This window comes from Mustela putorius, unplaced genomic scaffold, assembly GCF_011764305.1.
Source record: "Mustela putorius furo isolate JIRA1106 unplaced genomic scaffold, ASM1176430v1.1 tig00000682_pilon_pilon_pilon, whole genome shotgun sequence".
NCBI classification, from domain to species: Eukaryota; Metazoa; Chordata; class Mammalia; order Carnivora; family Mustelidae; genus Mustela; species Mustela putorius.
The window spans coordinates 3,190,069-3,212,819 of NW_025421443.1; the positions used below are offsets into that span (position 1 = coordinate 3,190,069).

The 22,751-nt window shown below is 35.9% G+C and overlaps 1 protein-coding gene across 1 annotated transcript in view; it reads right to left on the minus strand.

Annotated features, from left to right (window-relative positions):
• Window positions 1–22,751, minus strand: part of GLRA3 (glycine receptor alpha 3) — a 194,628-nt gene that overhangs the window by 117,277 nt on the left and 54,600 nt on the right. The window contains exon 3 of the mRNA XM_013063301.2: window positions 7,009–7,076. Within this exon, the coding sequence (XP_012918755.1) occupies window positions 7,009–7,076 (68 nt within the window). The remainder of the gene's footprint in view (window positions 1–7,008; window positions 7,077–22,751) is intronic.

Sequence of the window (22,751 nt, forward strand, 5' to 3'; positions counted from 1 at the left end):
GTTCCATGCTCCTGGATTGGAAGAATAAATATTGTGAAAATGTCTATGCTACCTAAAGCAATCTACACATTTAAAGCAATTCCTATCAAAGTACCATCCATCTTTTTCAAAGAAATGGAACAAATAATTCTAAAATTTATATGGAACCAGAAAAGACCTCGAATAGCCAAAGGGATATTGAAAAAGAAAGCCAACGTTGGTGGCATCACAATTCCGGACTTCAAGCTATATTACAAAGCTGTCATCATCAAGACAGCATGGTACTGGCACAAAAACAGACACATAGATCAATGGAACAGAATAGAGAGCCCAGAAATAGACCCTCAACTCTATGGTCAACTAATCTTCGACAAAGCAGGAAAGAATGTCCAATGGAAAAAAGACAGCCTCTTCAATAAATGGTGCTGGGAAAATTGGACAGACTCATGCAGAAAAATGAAATTGGACCATTTCCTTACACCACACACAAAAATAGACTCAAAATGGATGAAGGACCTCAATGTGCGAAAGGAATCCATCAAAATCCTTGAGGAGAACACAGGCAGCAACCTCTTCGACCTCAGCCGCAGCAACATCTTCCTAGGAACAATGCCAAAAGCAAGGGAAGCAAGGGCAAAAATGAACTATTGGGATTTTATCAAGATCAAAAGCTTTTGCACAGCAAAGGAAACAGTTAACAAAATCAAAAGAAAACCGACAGAATGGGAGAAGATATTTGCAAACGACATATCAGATAAAGGACTAGTGTCCAGAATCTATAAAGAACTTAGCAAACTCAACACCCAAAGAACAAATAATCCAATCAAGAAATGGGCAGAGGACATGAACAGACATTTCTGCAAAGAAGACATCCAGATGGCCAACAGACACATGAAAAAGTGCTCCATATCACTCGGCATCAGGGAAATACAAATCAAAACCACAATGCGATATCACCTCACACCAGTCAGAATGGCTAAAATCAACAAGTCAGGAAATGACAGATGCTGGCGAGGATGCAGAGAAAGGGGAACCCTCCTACACTGTTGGTGGGAATACAAGCTGGTGCAGCCACTCTGGAAAACAGCATGGAGGTTCCTCAAAATGTTGAAAATAGAACTGCCCTATGACCCAGCAATTGCACTATTGGGTATTTACCCTAGAGATACAAACGTAGTGATCCAAAGGGGCACGTGCACCCGAATGTTTATAGCAGCAATGTCCACAATAGCCAAACTATGGAAAGAACCTAGATGTCCATCAACATCTTCTTGATGAATGGATCAAGAAGATGTGGTATATATACACAATGGAATACTATGCAGCCATCAAAAGAAATGAAATCTTGCCATTTGCGACAACATGGATGGAACTAGAGCGTATCATGCTTAGCGAAATAAGTCAAGCAGAGAAAGACAACTATCATATGATCTCCCTGATATGAGGAAGTGGTGATGCAACATGGGGGCTTAAGTGGATAGGAGAAGAATCAATGAAACAAGATGGGATTGGGAGGGAGACAAACCGTAAGTGACTCTTAATCTCACAAAACAAACTGAGGGTTGCTGGGGGGAGGGGGTTTGGGAGAAGGGGGTGGGATTATGGACATTGGGGAGGGTATGTGCTTTGGTGAGTGCTGTGAAGTGTGTAAACCTGGTGATTCACAAACCTGTACCCCTGGGGATAAAAATATATGTTTATAAAAAAATAAAAAATTAAAAAAAAAAGAATCTGAAAATGGACACTATAAATTTTGTATGCCATACTGGCTTAGATTTCTTTGGAGATTATAATGATCTAACCATTCAAAGTAGCATCTACCTATGTATGATTATTATTGCAACTAAAGTATGAATGCATAACTTATGTGAAAAACTGAGAAAATGTATAGTTTGAGATCACAGTAGACCTTCAGATACTCTTACCCAACCCCACCATATATCTGTCTACAGACACCTGAAAAATGATTACATCAAAACATTTAATCTATTTTGTTTTATTTTGTAAAAATAAGTATTTCTATCGGCACTAGTGACAAGTAATGGTTCAATGAGTAAATATTGACTTAAGGCACATAGCCGAGCAGTTCTCAAACTCTCTAACATATGTGTAACAAGATGGAGAGCCATCTGTTTTCTGAAGATAGGAGGGTAAGCCTGAATATATATGCAGTTTGAGACACTGCTATCTACACACACCCAAATTACTACATTCATAAATAAGTTTGTTTGTTTGTTTTTTTAAAAAACCCAAATTACAAATGCTTTCATCCTGGCATTTTAGCCTTCTCCACAACTCCTAACAGGTTTGCAGGAGTCACATTAATGGGGAGAGCTTAAGCTCCCCTCTAGAAGCAATAAAAACAATCATGAATGAGCTCCTTTTGTTACCACAAGTTTAGATGGCAGGACAGACTCATGTCCCTTATCAAGGCCATGTTACAAAAGGGGAACAGGAATGACTCTGAGGGTGGTAAACCAGTTTCATCTTGAATTTATTTATTTATTTTTTTCAAGAACTTTGCTTTCTAATTGTTGTGAAATCAAGAATGTGAACTTGAGGGCGCCTGGGTGGCTCAGTGGGTCAAGCCTCTGCTTTCAGCTCAGGTCATGATCTCAGTGTCCTGGGATTGAGTCCCACATAGGGCTCTCTGCTCAGCAGGGAGTCTGCTTCTCCCTCTCTCTCTGCCTGCCTCTCTGCCTACTTGTGATCTCTGTCTGTCAAATAAATAAATAAAATCTTTTTTTTTTAAAAAAGAAGAAGAATGTGAACCTGGAATAATGGAGGCTGAATATGTCCTTAGAGAATCTCATTATATATGACAAATGACACAGATATAAGATAAATAAGGAAGTTTAAAATTTATAGATTATCTAAAGAAAAAATTTGATAATTATATGTCAAGAATAATAAGACTGTGCTCAAGTGAGAAGGATTGGTACTATAATAAGTTAATTGGACAAATAAATTGGGAAATGGTGGGAAATGGTGAGTTTCATAGACAAAAATAAATTAGAATTTATGTTCTTGGAAAGATATACATAATTTTTTTTTAAGATTTATTATTTATTTGAGGGGAAGTGGAGAGGGGCAGAGGGAGAGACAGAATCCCGAGCAGACTTCCTGCTGAACAGGGAGCCAGGTGATGCCTGGGGTTTGATCTCAGAGCCCTGAGATCATGACCTGAGCTGAAATCAAGAATAGGACTTTATTGACTGAGCCACCCAGTCACCCCAAGCACACAAAAATATTTTAAAAAATAAGTTTGGTACAAGAATAAAATGCAAAATACTTTAAAATTTTGAATTAATTTTCAAAACAAATGGGTAAGCATGTAGAATATCTACTAGAGAAATCTTCTCAAGAATCAAATAATTACCTCAAATGGAACAAAATGAATTTTAAGATGGGGAGAGATAAAATTGTGAGAAAGTAGACCAGCAGAGGGGAGCTTAATATTTTTGACAATTAAGGTCTTTGTTAAGTGGAGATCTATATATTGGGAGATTTATTCAGATTCATTTTAAATATGAGATCTCAGGTACAAAGATAGCCATAAATGAACATAGGTAATTTGAAATACCATCCTCACAATTTTAATATATTGTCTTAGTTAAATTACACTATTTGTATTATAAAAACAAAAATAGGGGCACCTGGGGAGTTCAGTGGGTTAAACCTCTGCCTTAGGCTCAGATCATGATCTCAGGATCCTGGGATCGAGCCCTGCATTTGGGCTGTCTGCTCAGCAGGGAGCCTGGTTTCCCCTCTCTCTCTCTCTCTGCCTGCCTCTCTGCCTACTTGTGTGATCTCTCTCTCAAATAAGTAAATAAATAATCTTTTTTTTTAAATAAACTATATAAGATATGTAAATATTTGGGGGGACACCTGGGTGGCTCAGTGGGTTAAAACCTCTGCCTTCAGCTCAGGTCATGATCTCAGGGTCCTGGGATCAAGTCCCACATGGGGCTCTCCGCTCAGCAGGGAGCCTGCTTCTCCCTCTCTCTCTGCCTGCTTCTCTGCCTACTTGTGATCTTTGTCTGTCAAAATAAATAACTTAAAAAAAATATATGTAAATATTTTTAAGAATCTATAAATACTTTTATAAAAACAAAATAATATTACAGCAAATAAACTAATGGACAAAGTTTAGCTACAGAGCTACAAAGTTTTCTACAGATGGTAGAAACTGAATAAAATTCATCAAGTTAATCAAGTGGTAGGAAAGTATTCTATGAATCTTAAGGTAGAAATATAATAATAAGTTTTAATTTTCTCCATTTCTATGTGTATGGACACCATGTTGCAGCTTTTCTATCTGATACCATTAAAAATTCTACAGATATTGAATTTGATTGAATTGAATCTGCTTATAATAATAGAAGTAATATCACCTGTTAAAAAGTTTAGAAGACTAAAAAGAAAGATACCAAGATGAACATAGTAAATTTTATAATACTTAACCTCCGAGATGTTTGATTAATGTTCATTGATGTTGCTTGTGATTCTGAAGAGGAAAGTGATACATGCTAAAAATGACTTAAAAAAAAAAAAACACATTATGATAGAATATGTAGGAATGAAAAGGATTTCTATGTTAGAGAAAGGAAATAAAACCGAGTAAGAGTCACTGAGAAACTGTATTTGCAATATTCTGCAAGATTTTTGTGTAATATTATTTTATAAAGGGAGTCTAAAATTATTACAGGTAAGAAATTTAGCAGGTGCAGTCATCCTCTAGATCATGTGCTACAACCATTTAGTAATAGACTGATGAATTGTATTATAAAAAGAAAATATCCTCAAAGAACCTGACAATCTTTCTGGTTTTAGAGAAGGAAATCTGGCCATGTCTTCCCTTTTCTCCCAAGTCTTTTCCTCCATCCCGCAAAGACAAGTAAGGCTGTAAATTTTTCCCACTATTGCTGTTGGCAGCATTTTGTGGAAACAGTTTTGCAAAAGAGAAAAGTATAAACATATTTTTAGGGTTTTGAGATTATACAATTTGTGTAGCAGCTATTAAAATGAACAAGTTGCCAGGGCTCAAAATACAATTTGGAAAGTCTAAGTAAAAAAAAAGCAGAGATTCCTTCATCTTTAAATATGACTTGAACTAAGAATGTACAGTAGAGGAGCAGAATTTTACACCCCAAAATGTGTCTCTTTGGTATATGAATTATTTTTGTCTCAAGACGTTTTTCTTTTTGCTAACTGGCTAAAAGAATTTAGATAGAGGACCTGTTCCAAGAAGGAAGCTAGCACCATAGATAACCATAGGTATAATATGAACTAGGCCTGGTAAATAGGTAGGAACCTGGCAAGGCCAAAGTCCTCTCAATGGTCAATTGTTTCTGAATGGTCCAGCAAACAATTATTCAAAAAACATTTATTCTTTTTCACCTTCCTGTGAATGGCTTTCCTTCCATTTGCAGTCCCAGACTCCTATCTCTTTCTCCCTAGTTCAGAATGGCATATATACCACATTTTGCCTGTCTTTGGAATCTCTTGTGTTTATGTATGCTATTAAATTGGATTCCCCTCTGTTAGCTATCTCATGTCAATTTAATTCTTAAACCAGCCAAAAGAATCTTGAAGGGTAGATGAAAATTTTTTTCTCCAATAATAGAAATGCAGGATATAAATCAAACCAAATACTCAGTGAGAGTCCAGAATATGTCAAAGCCTTAAGCAAGATTATAGTCATTTCAGAGTCAGAATTGCATTGGAACACCACTGTGGTTAAGCAAGCAAATGGTATGCATTTTCTCTGTTTACACAAACAAACACACATTCATGTTAATGTATACACTGTAGTTAAGATAATTCTATATAATGCCCAAAAATGTAAATTCAGTTCTTCTTCACTGATACTTTTATTGTAGTTATATTATATTGTTTGATAAAACCACAGAGATGCCTCTAAATGACTAAATATTGCACACATGAGGAAAAGAGAAATTTTTAAAAAAGACACTTCAGTAAATTCTCTTCCTGTTAAGATATATTCTTTACACAGACACATGCATGCACTTGTATACATACACACACCTTTATGTCCACCCATAATAATTTACATATTAGATTATTTTTCCTTAGAAAATTTGCTATCAAGTCATTCTGAGATATGCACAATGAGCATAAATCGATGCTTAATAATGGTTTTGGAAGCTAATAAATCTTTAAGTATTTCACATTCTATTTTAGATAAAATCAACTTTGAAAATTAATGCAAATTATACTTGCTAAATTTAGGAGTGGAGTATAATTCTAGGTAACTTAAAAACCACCATACATAGTTTCAATTAAAAAAACTTGCCTGCTAGACAATTTTACAGATATTGGGAGAATCATGAGTCTATCTCTGCATTTTATTTCAGCTGAAATGCACAAGAAAAGCTGCAGTGCAAAGCATGATCTTTAGAGAATGTTATAAAATCCAAATCAGAATAAATTTGGTCTGTAATGATGATTTTTTGGCTTTAATAACTTCATTATATAAAATGTTCTTGATTACATACTAATGAAGTCTCTGTTAATGAGTTTCAATAAAGTAAATGTACCACACTATTCACAAAATATTTATGTTAAATATTTATGCAAATACTATATTTATTTGGAAAAGTAATCAAATAAAACACTTAAAATAATACTGTAAATACATTATAAGCATACAGAATAATTGAACATGAAACTATTTGCTCCTATGTTTCTGTTTGGTTATTAAAGAGCATTGAAAAGAAAGAATTTAAATGGTAAAATTTTAGTTTTAATTTGAGACTTAAGATTTAATTACCAAAATGGGAAAAATCAATCTTGTTTTCACTTACATTTATTCTCTAATATACAGTCTCCAAATGAAACGTTATTACCTGCAGTTGATTGCAACTTAATTATACCAGTAATTTTATTTTTAAAAATCTCATTATATTAATTTTGGCTTTAAATTACATAACACTAACAGAAAATTTGTCATTAACACAATCACAAATCACTCCAGTGTGAAACTTGTTACAAAGTAAACATGCCTACCATGGTTGTCTCAGCGATAGAACCAAAGCTGTTTATGAATATGTTGCATGTGACATTAACAGGAGGGCCTGTTAAAAGAAAGAGAGATTAAAAAATAAGGACTATTTAAAATATTTTCAAATAATTCCATGTGTTTCATTATTAGTTTTTTTAAAAAAGGAACATATATATTTTTATATTTGTATACACAAAGATGCTTAAAATTGAACGCAATCATTCTGCAAAATAGTCCGAGTTAAAATCCAAATTCATAATCTCCTTTGAACACTGATGTTGGCCATTATGTAAGTCATTAATCTCATTAAGTCTCAGATTCCTTGATCTAGATTATCTCTAATGATTTTGTAAATATCTGATTTGGTAAGTCCAACATCTGAATCCTTCAGGCTGTTTCTGTTGAATTTTTCCTCCATGTACTGGCCATGTTTTCCTGCATGTCACATATTTTTTGTTGTTGTGAAAAACATTAGATATATTAGATGATACAATGTGGCAACTCTGGAAACCAGACCTCCCACCTATCTCTCAAAGTTGGTTGTTGCTGGTGTTTCTTACTGTTGTTGTTTATTATTTAGTGACTTACCTGAACTAATAAATTTCTCCATAGTGTGCAGCCACGGAGGTGTCCATTCAGTGATCTTAGTGGTCAACTAGTGAACTAGTTATTGGTCAGATTTCCTTAATGCTTTGAACCAATAAGTCTTCCCCCCCTTTGCCAGGGACTTCATGTTTTGGGGGCATGTCTTTAACATTCACACCTTTACCTTCACTTCTTTGCTTGCACAGGGTTTGCAGTCTGCCAGAGGTGAGAAGTTGGGGTTCTCCCAGGTCTTTCCTGGGTATCACACAGCCTTACACTTGTGTGTATTCTCTAGATCTACAAGAGGATATCAGAACATTTGAAAGCTGCCTCTGAGCTTCTCATTCCTCAGATCTTCTTTTAAGATTTTTGCTCAAGATCTTGTTTGCCCAATTGGTATCATAGCCTTAAGCAGCTGGAGTGTTCAACAGTTTCTTGTGATCATTTTCAACAAATGCCCTCGGGTAGGATTTCCCCGCTAAGGGAGTTTCCAATCAAAGTCTGATGATGACAGACTTCCCCTCTGAGTGGGGTTCCTGTAGGGAGCAGCCCAGGTAAAAGTAACAGCTTTGGAGATGGACTTTCTGAGAAGCCGGCCTTTGATACCTGCTAGGCTGCTGGATTGCAGGGCTTCTGTGGTTGAGAGGCTATTGGTTTTTAAGGCTACCAGAAGCTCAAGAGTGGAGCCATATTTAAATGTCCTCTGTTTTTAGAGAAACCTATCAGTTTCACTTAAATACACATTTCTCAGTGTGTTGCAAGCTTTTCAGAGTCTCTGAAGGTTCATTTTGACCATTTTCCCAGTATATTTTCTGCTTTTTTTTTTTGAGCTGTGAATTTGTAGAGAATATCGCTCCCCCATTCCAGAAGTCCCCTGTAAATGCCTAATTTAGCATTCATCATAATACCAATATTTTTTGTTTATATAAGATCTATTTTTTTCATTCCTTTACTAGGTATTTAAAACTGTGTATACAGCAATATGAAGAAGACATATCAAGATTATCACCTAGCAGAGCAGAAGAAATAAGATCTTATAAATTGATGGGTACTTCTTGTTACCAGATATGGTACAGATTCATAGATACCATTTAATCCATATATCATTGAAAGTGGGTAATAGTTCATCATTTGCAAAATAGGGAATTAAAGCTCATAGAGGGTTACATAAGGTGCTATAATATAGCACATTTAGAATTTGAACCACTGGTCCAATTCTAGGAATCATTTTTCCCATCCTATCAAGTTGTCTCATGATCTTCACATGACATTACATCCAAAGCATTCCATTATCTGGCTACAGATTTTGTTACTAGGCTGACAGGTATGTAAATCAACACCACTGAAATATTACATGATAGAGATTAAAAGAACTCTGAGTTAAACTCTACCTAGTAGATAATGTCACACACAAAAACTAATATATGAGCCTGACCTAACAGCAGCACCTTGCCCTAAACATCTATAGGAATAAAAAAAAAAAAAAAAAAAAAATGGATGTCACAAGAAATAATCACTTCAACTGATTTAGCGGATTCTTTGGGGATTTACCAGCCAGGCATATTTCATTAGCTTTATCTTGGAGCATAGCAGTGATCTTATGATCTTCCATAATCATTATATTGAGGATTGCTGCCACCTCTCTTCTGTGGGATCTCCTTTCATGGACTCCCTACATTTTTCTTTCTTAGCTTCTTTTTTTTGTTTTTAAATTTATTGTATATTTGCCCTGTTTCCTTGATATTTGCTTTTATATTTATAACCCAATTGCCCTTTTAAAAATTTAATTTAATTTAATTTGTGTGTGTGTGTGTGTGTGTGTACCAAAATCCATTGGTGTGGTTTATGCACCACACCCAGTGCTCCATGCAATATGTGCCCTCCTTAATATCCACCACAAACTGAGGGTTTTGGGGGGGGAGGGGGAGGGGGGTTAGCAACCCAACCCCCCTCCCCCTCCCCCCCCAAAACCCTCAGTTTGTTTCTCAGAGTCCACAGTCTCTCATGGTTTGTCTCCCCCTCTAATTTCTCCCAAGTTATTTCTACTCTTCTTCACCCAATGTCCTCTGTGTTATTCCTTATACTCCACAAGTAAGTGAAACCATATGATAATTGACTCTCTCTGCTTGACTTATTTCACTCTTAGCTTATTTCTTTACTTTACTGGAACATATACTTTAGTAATTTCTTGAGAAATGGTGCATAAAGATAAGAAGCTTTTGACAGTTTGCTTGTTCACATTTTTTTAAAATATCCTCTCACTTAGTTAACATCTACATTTGGTACAAAGTTTTAGCTGGAATTTTTCCCCCAAATTTTAAAGACATTTCTTTATTATTTTTTTATTTTCTTGTATTTCTCTTAAAAAGTACAAAGGCATTCTGATTCTTGGTCCTCTGTAAAGATAAAAAGGATATTCTTTTTTGCCAATATTAAAAAATAAATAAACACAATACCTCATTGTTTAGGATAGTGTAAAGTCATTTGTGGTTTCAATATACATTTTCTTGATTACTTGTGCACAATTTTCATCTTTGTTTTTCTACTCATTTTCTCATAGACATTTATCTTACTTGAATAAGATAGAAAAAAGAAACCAAAACTATTCAAAAATGAAGTCCATGATCCATAAGCCAATGAATGAATCCTATGCACATTAAAATCATCTTTAAAAAAGAAATTCATACCTGATTTTAACCTAGATAATAGGGCATGCAACAAAGCAACAATATTTATAAAAGCTCCTCAGATAATTCAGATGTGCAGCAATGCTGGAAGCCACTGGCCTAAGGAATCCCAGACTGGGAAACATCTCTTCCCATTATATCATAGAGCTAAAAATGAACTGAGATTTTCTTATGGTGAAGAAATAGAGAGGAGTCAGAACTTAGAGCTGGGCCTTGAAAATGAAAGGCATTTAATTTTGATTAGGTAGTGTAATTTTGAGTAAAAGTTCGATCAACAGTGCTAATAAAACAAGTAGAGCTGGTTTCTAGGGAGAAGATGGCAGAGAAGTAGCAGGCTGAGACTACATCAGGTAGCAGGAGACCAGCTAGATAGCTTATCAAACCATTGCAAATGCCTAGAAAATCAATGGGAGATTGAATAGAAGAACAGCAATTCTAGAAACAGAAAATCGACCACTTTCTGAAAGGTAGGACCAGTGGAGAAGTGAATCCAAAGCGACAGGAAGATAAATCGCAGGGGGAGGGGCCGGCTCCCAGCAAAAGGTGGAGCAACAGAGCACTAAATCAGGACTTTTAAAAGTCTGTTCTGCTGAGGGACATTGCTCCAGAGGCTAAACCGGGGCGAAGCCCACGCAGGGCCAGCATGGCCCTAAGTCCCATAAGGTCACAAAAGTATCGGGGGTGTCTGAGTGTCACAGAGCTCACAGGTATTAGACCGGGGAAGCCAGCTACAGAGACAGAGCAGAGAAGTTAGCTCTCAGCTCAGGGTTACCTCGAACTGGTCGCAGGCTGGGTGAGTTCCGAGCACGGCCAGAGACCATGGAGACGGGAGTAATTAGATGCTGTTCTCTAAGGGTGCACTGAGGAGTGGGGCCCCAGGGTCTCAGCTCCTCCGCGCCAGAGATTGGGAGGCTGCCATTTTCATTCCCATCCTCCAGAACTCTACAGAAAGCTTTCAGGGGACAAAATCTCCCCAAAACAAATCTGAGCAGATTACTTAGCTCGGCCCCTGATAAGGGTGGTGCAATTCCACATCAGGCAAAGACAGTTGAGAATCACTACAACAGGCCCCTCCCCCAGAAGATCAACAAGAAATCCAGCCAAGACAAAGTTCACCTACCAAGGAGAGCAGCAGAATTCCAGTGGAGGAGAAAGCAAAGCATGAAACTCATGGCTTTCTCCCCATGATTCTTTAGTCTTGCCGTTAATTTAATTTTTTTTTAATTTTATTTTTTTTCTACTGCTAAATTTTTTAAACTTTTACCCTTTTCTCTTTTAACGTTTTCTTACTAGTTTACTATATATATAAATAATTTATTTGTTTTCTTTTTTAAATTTTTTTTTCTGAACTTCTTTTTATCCCTTTTCTCCCTCCCACAATTTGGGGTCTCTTTTGATTTGGTTAAAGAGCATTTTCTTGGGGTCTTTGCCACCCTTTCAGTATTTTATTTGCTCCTTCATATGCTCTTATCTGGACAAAATGACAAGGCAGAAAAATGCACCACAAAATAAAGAACAAGTCGCAGTACCAAAGGCTAGGGACCTAATCAATACAGAAATTGGTAATATGTCAGATCTAGAGTTCAGAATGATGATTCTCAATGTTCTTGCTGGGCTCGAAAAAGGCATGGAAAATATTAGAAAAACCCTCTATGGAGAGATAAAATCCCTTTCTGGAGAAATAAAGGAACTAAAATCTAACCAAGTTGAAATAAAAAAAGCTATTAATGAGGTGCAATAAAAAATGGAGGCTCTTACTGCTAGGATAAATGAGGCAGGAAAAGAATTAGTGATATAGAAGACCAAATGACAGAGAATAAATAAGCTGAGCAAAAGAGGGACAAACAGTTACTGAACCATGAGGGGAGAATTCGAGAGGTAAGTGACATTAAGATGTAACAACATTAGAGTAATTGGGATTCCAGAAGAAGAAGAAGAGAGAGGGAAGCAGAAGGTATATTGGAGAGAATTATTGTAAAGAATTTCCCTAATATGACAAAGGGAACAAGCATCAAAATCCAGGAGATGCAGAGGACTCCCCTCAAAATCAATGAGAATAGGTCCATACCCCGTCACCTAATAGTAAAATTTACAAGTCTTAGCGACAAAGAGAAATTCCTGAAAGAAGCCCGGGAAAAGAAGTATGTAACACACAATGGCAAAAATATTAGATTGGCAGCTGACTTATCCACAGAGACCTGGCAGGCCAGAAAGAACTGGCATGATATATTCAGAGCACTAAATGAGAAAAACATGCAGCCAAGAATACTATATCCAGCTAAGCTATCATTGAAAATAGAAGGAGAAATAAAAAGCTTCCAGGACAAACAAAAACTGAAAGAATTTGCAAACACCAAACCAACTCTACAGGAAATATTGAAAGGGGTCCTCTAAGCAAAGAGAGACCCTAAAAGTAGTAGATCAGAAAGGAACAGAGACCATATACAGTAACAGTCACCTTACAGGCAATACAATGGCACTAAATTCATATCTCTCAATAGTTACCCTGAATGTTAATGGGCTAAATGCCTCTGTCAAAAGACACAAGGTATCAGAATGGATAAAAAAACAAAACCCATCAATATGTGGCCTACAAGAAACTCATTTTAGAACCAAAGACACCTCCAGATTTAAAGTGAGGGGGTGGAAAACAATTTACCATGCTAATGGACATCAGAAGAAAGCTGGGGTGGCAATCCTTATATCAGATCAATTAGATTTTAAGCCAAAGACTATCATAAGAGATGAGGAAGGACACTATATCATACTCAAAGGGTCTGTCCAACAAGAAGATCTAACAAATTTAAATATCTATGCCCCTAACGTGGGAGCAGCCAACTATATAAACCAATTAAGAACAATATCAAAGAAACACATAAACAATAATACAATAATAGTAGGGGACTTTAACACTCCCCTCACTGAAATGGACAGATGATCCAAGCAAAAGATTAACAAGGAAATAAAAGCCTTAAATGACACACTGGACCAGATGGACATCACAGATATATTCAGAACATTTCATCCCAAAGCAACAGAATACACATTCTTCTCTAGTCCACATGGGACATTCTCCAGAATAGATGACATCCTGGGTCACAAATCAGGTCTCAACCAGTATTAAAAGATTGGGATCATTCCCTGCATATTTTCAGACCACAATGTTCTGAAGCTAGAACTCAATCACAAGAGGAAATTTGGAAAGAACACAAATACATGGAGACTAAACAGCATCATTCTAAAGAATGAATGGGTCAACCAGGAAATTAAAGAAGAATTGAAAAAATTCATAGAAAAAAATGATAATGAAAACACAAAGGTTCAAAATCTGTGGGACACAGCAAAGGCAGTCCTGAGAGGAAAATACATAGCGGTACAAGCCTTTTTCAAGAAACAAGAAAGGTCTCAAATACACAACCTAACCATACACCTAAAGGAGCTGGAGAAAGAACAAGAAAGAAACCCTAAACCCAGCAGGAGAAGGGAAATAATAAATTTCAGAGTAGAAATCAATGAAATAGAAACAAACAAACAAAAAAAAAAAAGTAAAAGAAAAAGAAAAAAAACCAATAGAACAAATCAACGAAACTAGGAGCTGGTTCTTTGAAAGAATGAATAAGATTGATAAACCCCTGGCCACACCTGTCAAAAAGAAATGAGAAAGGACCCAAAAAAATAAAATCATGAATGAAAGAGGAGAGAACACAAATAACACCAAAGAAATACAATTATAAGAACATACTATGAGGAACTCTACACAAAAAATTTGACAATCTGGAAGAAATGGATGCATTTCTAGAGACATATAAACTACTGCAACTGAAACAGGAAGAAATAGAAAACTGGAACTGGCCCATAACCAGTAAGGAGATTGAAACAGTCATCGAAAATCTCCAAACAAACAAAAGCCCAGGGCCAGACAGCTTCCCAGGGAAAGTCTACCAAACATTTAAAGAATAACTAATTCCTATTCTCCTGAAACTGTTCCAAAAAGTAGAAATGGAAGGAAAACTTCCAAACTCATTTTATAAGGCTAGCATCACCTTGATCCCAAAACCAGACAAGGATCCCATCAAAAAAGAGAGCTATAGACCAATATCCTTGATGAACACAGATGTGAAAATTCTCAACAAAATACCAGCCAATAGGATTCAACAGTACATTAAAAGAATTAATCACCACGACCAAGTGGGATTTATTCCAGGGCTGCAAGGTTGGTTCAACATCCTCAAATCAGTCAATGTAATACAACACATTAATAAAAGAAAGAACAAGAACCATATGATACTCTCAATAGATGCTGAAAAAGCATTTGACAAAGTACAGCATCCTTTCCTGATCAAAACTCTTCAAAGTGTAGGGATAGAGGGCACATACCTCAATATCATCAAAGCCATCTACGAAAAACCCACTGCAAATAACATTCTCAATGGAGAAAAACTGAAAGCTTTCCGCTAAAGTCAGGAACACGGCAGGGATGTCCATTATCACCACTGCTATTCAACATAGTACTAGAGGTCCTAGCCTCAGCAATCAGACAACAAAAGGAAATTAAAGGCATCCAAATTGGCAGAGAAGAAGTCAAACTATCACTCTTCACAGATGATATAATACTATATGTGGAAAACCCAAAAGACTCCACCCAAAACTGTTAGAACTTATACAGGAATTCAGTAAAGTGTCAGGATATAAAATCAATGCACAGAAATCAGTCACATTTCTCTATACCAACAACAAGACAGAAGAAAGAGAAATTAAGGAGTCGATCCCATTTACAATTGTACCCCAAACCATAAGATACCTAGGGATAAACCTCACCAAAAAGGCTAAGAATCTATACTCACAAAACTATAAAGTACTCATGAAAGAAATTGAGGAAGACACAAAGAAATGGAAAATGTTCCATGCTCCTGGATTGGAAGACTAAATATTGTGAAAATGTCTATGCTACCTAAAGCAATCTACGCATTTAATGCAAACCCTCTCAAAATCCAACCCATTTTTTTCAAAGAAATGGAACAAATAATCCTAAAATTTATATGGAACCAGAAAAGATCTCGAATAGCCAAAGGAATATTGAAAAAGAAAGCCAAAGTGGGTGGCATCACAATTCTGGACTTCAAGCTCTATTACAAAGCTGTCATCATCAAGACAGCATGGTACTGGCACAAAAACAGACACATAGATCAATGGAACAGAATAGAGAGCCCAGAAATAGACCCTCAACTCTATGGTCAACTAATCTTTGACAAAGCAGGAAAGAATGTCCAATGGAAAAATGACAGCCGCTTCAATAAGTGGTGTTGGGAAAATTGGAAAGCCACATGCAGAAAATGAAATTGGACCATTTCCTTACACCACACACGAAAATAGACTCAAAATGGATGAATGACCTCAATGTGAGAAAGGAATCCATCAAAATCCTTGAGGAGAACACAGGCAGCAACCTCTTCGACCTCAGCCGCAGCAACATCTTCCTAGGAACAATGCCAAAGGCAAGGGAAGCAAGGGCAAAAATGAACTATTGGGATTTCACCAAGATCAAAAGCTTTTGCACAGCAAAGGAAACTGTTAACAAAACCAAAAGACAACTGACAGAATGGGAGAAGATATTTGCAAATGACATATGAGATAAAGGGCTAGTGTCCAAAATCTATAAAGAACTTACCAAACTCAACACCCAAAGAACAAATAATCCAATCAAGAAATGCGCAGAGGACATGAACGAACGGACATTTCTGCAAAGAAGACATCCAGATGGCCAACAGACACATGAAAAAGTGCTCCACATCACTCGGCATCAGGGAAATACAAATCAAAATCACAATGAAATATCACCTCACACCAGTCAGAATGGCTAAAATTAACAAGTCAGGAAATGACAGATGCTGGCGAGGATGTAGAGAAAGGGGAACCCTCCTACACTGTTGTTGGGAATGCAAGCTGGTGCAACCACTCTGGAAAACAACATGGAGGTTCCTCAAAATGTTGAAAATAGAACTACCCTATGACCCAGCAATAGCACTATTGGGTATTTACCCTACAGATACAAACGTAGTGATCCAAAGGGGCATGTGCACCGGAATGTTTATAGCAGAAATGTCCACAATAGCCAAACTATGGAAAGAACCTAGATGTCCATCAACAGATGAATGGATAAAGAAGAAATGGTATATACATATATAATGGAATACTATGCAGCCATCAAAAGAAATGAAATCTTGCCATTTGTGATGACATGGATGGAACTAGAGGATATCACACCTAGTTAAATAAGTCAATCAGAGAAAGACAACTATCATATGATCTCCCTGATATGAGGAAGTGGAGATGCAACTAGGGAGGTTAGGGCTGTAGGAGAGGAATCAATGAAACAAGATGGGATTGGGAGGGAGACAAACCATAAGTGACTCTTAATCTGAGGGTTGTTGGGGCAGGGGGGTCCAGCTGGGGGGTTGGGGTCATGGACATTGGGGAGGGTATGTGCTATGGTGAGTGCTGTGAAGTGTGTAAACCTGGTGATTCACAGACCTGTACCCCTGGGGATAAAAATACATTTTATGTTTATAAAAAAATAAAGATTAAAAAAAACAAGTGGAGCCTGTGCAGTTAGGAAAAGCCCAAAATCTATTGACCATCAAGATGCATAGCACATAAAATTAAACAGATATAAAAAGGAAATTGTTTTAAATATGAAGGATAGATTTTTAAGAACAAAAAAGTTCTTGAAAGTCCTGAATCCCAGAGGTGTTATAATTATTTGATTACTAGTAGAAAATTTTTTTCAGTATTTCTTCTTTTAATTTTATTTTTCATTTTTTTAAAGATTTAATTTATTTATTTGACAGACAGAGATCACAAGAAGGCAGAGTGAGAGAAGGAAGCAAGCTCCCTGGTGAGCAGAGAGCCCCATGTCGACCTCGATCCCAGGAGCCGAAGATCATGACCTGAGCGGAAGGCACAGGCTTTAACCCACTGAGCCACCCAGGCGCCCCTCTTTTTTAAAAAAATAGATCTTTTTGTAATATTTACTTATTGGAGAGAGAGAGAGCAAGAGAGCACAAGCAAGGGGAGCTGCAGAGCGCGAGGGAGCCTGATGTGGGGCTCAATTCCAGGACCCTGGGATCCTAACCTGAGCCAAAGGCAGCTGTTTAACTGACTGAGCCACCCAGGCATCTTTTTTAAAAAAAGATTTCTTTGTTATTTCTAAATATTTACAAATGTTTAAATTTGTGAGACAATAAGTGTCTTATGTGTCATTATGCAAGAAAGGAGAAAGCATGAATCTTTTACCTCATGATTATGTTACCCCAAGAGAAGTATAAAGTCATAATTAACTGTTAGATTTCTTTTGGCTTAATATAAATCTAAGGTATTGAACTCTAAAATATGTACACAGAGTATCTGGGAATCTGGAAAAGCTAAAACAAATCATTCATATTTTCTAGGTTATTCTCTGTTTCCTAGAGAACATGAAAACTGCTTTTTCTTTTGCTGCTCACAGTAATATGAATCTAGGGAATATTGTTTAGCTTGAGATAAACTCTCTGCTCCATTGACTCACAGCCTTTGGAAGAGGGAAACACAAGAGCACTAGTATCGGGTTAATTCATCTTCCAATAAAATGTTGATGGAAGTGTATTCATATTGTGGGGACATGGTCCCGTGTTCAGCTGCCACTATGAGACTGCCTTCTCCATCTGACTTTGAATTCTTTGGCTGAAACTGGAATAAATACAACAGTGAGGGGAGTGGGTAGTGATTTTTCTTATTTTAATTTAGCAAGAGTCAGGGCCTTTATTTTTGGGACTTTAATTTCTCTGTGGACATTGCCTAAAAAGGGAAGCATTTTTTTACTATCTCTTTTGAGCTCATCCTTTAAATTTAAGTATTACATAATTAATTATATATAATTATATTTTTATATTTAATTTATATTATATATTATATTAATTTTATATAAACTTATATATAATTTTAGAAAATGGTGGTGAAAAATAGAATGAAGGTAAAAATTCAGCATAGGCTTTAGGATGTATTAGAGATATCTGTTCGAATGCATTTCAGTGTCCTCTGGGCTTCATGGCACTTCTTAATGATTCCAGGAAGGTTCTGAAAGCAGAAGTACTGAGTCCTATGCTAGGAGGAGGACTCCTCTGAAGTATTTGTCTCTCCCTAAAATGTGGCACTGGCATCCCAAGTTGACCAGAGGCTTGCATAGTAAAAGTCATAAGGAAAATAACATGTTTCCAGAGAAGAGTAATTGTCAAGGGAGTAACTAATTGAGGCTTTGACTTATAGTTGGGAACATGGTACTTTATATTCTATAAAACAGACTTCAACCCTTGCCTCTTCAACATGCCTGCAATCACATGCAGAAAGCTCTTCCTAAAGGCAGAAAGCCAGACTGGTTTCAAAGTCTAAATTTCATGTGGTAATAAAGTAAATCACAGTGTTCTGAGATATGTTATTATTTATTCTAGTGGTTATAACATGTGCTCTTTGCCTGATAATGAAACATGCAAGAGTTCTATGTAGTTCCCATTTGACTACTTAGGTATGTGTTCTTTTCTTCAGCAGAAAGAAAGTGAATGAATTCAGGACACTAAACCTTAATTCCAAATTTCAAAACTAGAGCAGACACTGACTTGAAATATGTGTGTATGTGTGTGTTATATATAGGTATATTATATATATATATATATATATATATATATATATATATATAGTGCGTGTGTGTGTTATATATAATTTTAAGAAAATTAATCAAAATAAATTAAATAGATTAAATTAAATTAATTTTATCTTTAGAAAGTTTAAAAACATACTAAAAGTATAAAGCAACTTGAAAATAAAAAGCATTGTTTTTAAAGTAGTCTTGGATTAGATCATGGAATCTCTTTGATGTGATACAAAGTATTTGGAATTTACTTTATGAAGCTGAGGGAACCATTACAGATTTCTGATCATGGTTGTGTAACAAACAAACACAACATGGTGAGTTGTGGAATGGATGGGCAAAAGCTTAGAGAGAGAGAAAACAAGAATTTATTGTTACAGTCCAGAGGGGAGATAGAATGGCCCTGACTAAGGCAGAGACAGTGGAGATGGATATAAAGAATGAAGTGGACACAGGACCATAAAGTTTATAAAGCACTGTCTATACTCTAAGCTTCTGGTCTGGCAGATCAGAGCAGCAATCTTAATCTTTCTATCTTAACTATTGATATGTATATTCAAAAACTTTGTAGAGAATGAAGCTCAGAGAAGATTGCAGATATTCTATTGCCATTACAGAGGGCACCTGTTTAGCCCTCCTTGGCCAATCTGCTACTTCTCTGTGCCAGGGCAAAAGCTGTTAAATCCATCCAATACACTGCTATGTTTAGCAATGGAGAAAATAATTGCTATAGCATCCATATGGCAAATTGTGCCTTTAAATTGTTCATTACATTAGCCATCGTTGGTCCTGAAAAGCTAACAACAGTACTTGCAGATGTTTTCAGCAGCATGTTTTTTTTCTTTTAGATGTCCTTTAAAGAAACACAACATGCCTTTTAAATTCAGAGATGCATAAAGGCAAAATAGCAAAGTGCATTGCAAAGACTTGGCAATTATATTATTTCACTTCATACTAGGAAAAAATTATTCACAAGGCAAAGCTCAAGCAAACAAAGAAACAAGCAAAAAACAGCTCAAGTGTTCGTGAAAATGATTCTAAGAAATGTTTAACATAATGTTGTATTAAAACCTCACCTTTTTAAAAGACACAGAATGCAATTGAAAGACTAAATCTCAAATAATGTTGTATTTACATTTATATACATGTACATCTCTATGTACATGTCACATATATATGTAGTTATGTTACAAGGAGAGATATTAATTGTATTTACTTACTTATTTTTACATTAAAGATTTTATTTATTTATTTGTTTGAGAGAGAAGGAGAGTGGGCAGGGGCAAACGGAGAATGGGAAAGATAATTGCAGCCTCCCTGTTGAGCATGGGGCCCTGTGCAGGGCTCCATCTCAGGACCCCGATATCAGGACCTGAGCCAAAATCAAGAGCTGGCTGCTTGACAGAATGAAACACCCAGGTGCTCCTTATTTTATTTTTTAATTGAGAAAAATAAACTTGATGACTTTATATCCACATTTTAAATTACTTATTCATATTTGAAGAGAGTTTGAAAACTATGACATAAAAATAGGATTTAGTTTCTTCCTTCTATTCTCTTTCCTTCAGGAAAGAAAACGCAGTCTTAAAGCCATTCAGTCAGGCAACAAAAGGTGGATGTCCATGTTGAGATGACTATGGGGAATGTGGTAAACTAGACAGGATGAGAAGGACATCCGAGGGGAAGGGATATATAGACACACACAGAATGCTGGAGCCAAAGTGAGTGAGGAGGATATTCCTCAAGTGGGGCAGCTGATGTGGAGTATTAGAGATGGGTTAAAAGAGTGTCCACATGGGGGCATCCTGGAATGGTCAGTCAGAGTCTGATCATGACCCTAGGGCATTTGTGTGGGAGAGGATGTGGCAGCAGGCAAGGGAGATTTATTACATGTTGATCAAATACATCATTATTTTAAGGATAAAGGGAGCCAGGTTTCTTATTGTCAGATAAGGAAGTTAAAATATGGTAACTCAGCAGCTAGAATAAACTTATGGTATCAGAAATAACAGTGTGAACCATGATTTTTAGTAGACAAGTAAAGATAGTGATGTAGATTAATATATATATATATATATATATATGAATATACACAAGTGTGTATGTATATATGTATATGTATTTATACAAATACATGAATGTGTATAGATATATCCTGGAATACACCAACTTAATCAATAATCAAAGTGAACATTAACAGTGATGGCAAAGATTAATGTGGTCCACCATCTGATTAAATGCAAAATCAGAACAAAGCATCACTTCTGTGATATTTCTATTAGGATGCATTATTTAAATTGAATCATGAAGAAAATTACTAATGCAAACTGAAACATGTTCTGTTAAGTAAAGGAATAATAATATAATTTTTAAAGTCATGAGCATGACAGTCATAGAAAGCATGAGGTTTTCGTTCAGACTGAAGGAATCAAGGAGAAATGACAAATAAAATACAAGACGCGATTTTAAAATGGATCCTTCTGCTACGAAGCTGTTATTCAGATTATGGATAAAATTTGAATGGGTGTCCACCATTTATAATGTAACAATATATTCATGTTAATTTTCTTGTTTCAATGGTTAAGTTGTGCTTGTCTAAGAGAATATTATTTGTCTAATAGACTCAAGTATTGGGGCATCAGGTCAACAACTTTCAAGTGGCTCAGGAAAAAAAAATGTTTTGTGTTGTAGTTGCAAATCTTCTGTTAATCTGAGGTTGTTTTAAAATAAAAAAGGGAAATTACCACAGAAAAATACATTAAAAACTAAAATCAAAGAAAACATAAAATGTAGGGGCCACCAATCTAAATTAGTGAGCATTTCAGGTGAACATTTATAGTTTTAGAAAGACTTATTGAAGACATTCTTCCTATTAAAATGACCTGTATTATGTAAAAATGCAAGTAGAAAATCACCTTTTTCAAAAAATAATTGTGCACTTTATTTAAGAACAATAATGTCTGCCTGAGTATAAATAGTTAAAATGGAGAAAATGAGTTGCTTATACTTTTCCCTGAAAAAAGAAACCAGGTAGGAAATAAGTATTAGGTACACATGCCATTCTGGGGTTAGAATGTGCTATAGAAGAATAGAATATTTGAAAACTGGATTTGTGATGTGGGAGAAAGGGACTAATACAGACAAATATTACAGATAAAAAGACAGCAACTACAAAGACATTGTGAAGACAGCCAGTGCTATTTCTAGATAAAGAAAGTAACCATTAGAGATAGAATGAAAACAAAAGTAACAAAAATGCAATAAAAGTTTGGAAAGAACATGTATTCGTGGGATTGCTAAGAGAATACTTTCTGCCTGGATCCAAATTATACTTAAGGGTTATCAAACAATAAGATCAAAAGAAAGAAGTAACATCCAGAAACAGTTGGTAAAATGGCCTAGTAAAGTAATATTTTATTGTCTATGGATGTACATTTATTTGCTCTCTGATTTCTTTTCATCTGTTAAACTGGCTTCTAGTTTCAAATGACTCCTAGGGGCTTCTATTTCAAGATAGAAAGATGAACATAGTTTCCTTTCTCTCTGAGAGCATCAAATGATGTTAGCAAATAAAAATGAAACTAAACACATCACACCAAAGAGAATGGAAGGAAAGTCATAATTAGTTCAATGACATAGAATATAGAAGGCAGAAAAAAATGGTTGATCGATGGAACAGGCTAAGCTTAAATAAAATAAATGCAGGTTAGGACTGCCTGGAGAAGAGAGCTAATGAGCTAAGAACAACGCAGGGAGGCACAAAGCTTAGGGTCATCCTCTGCAGGAAAAGAGATAG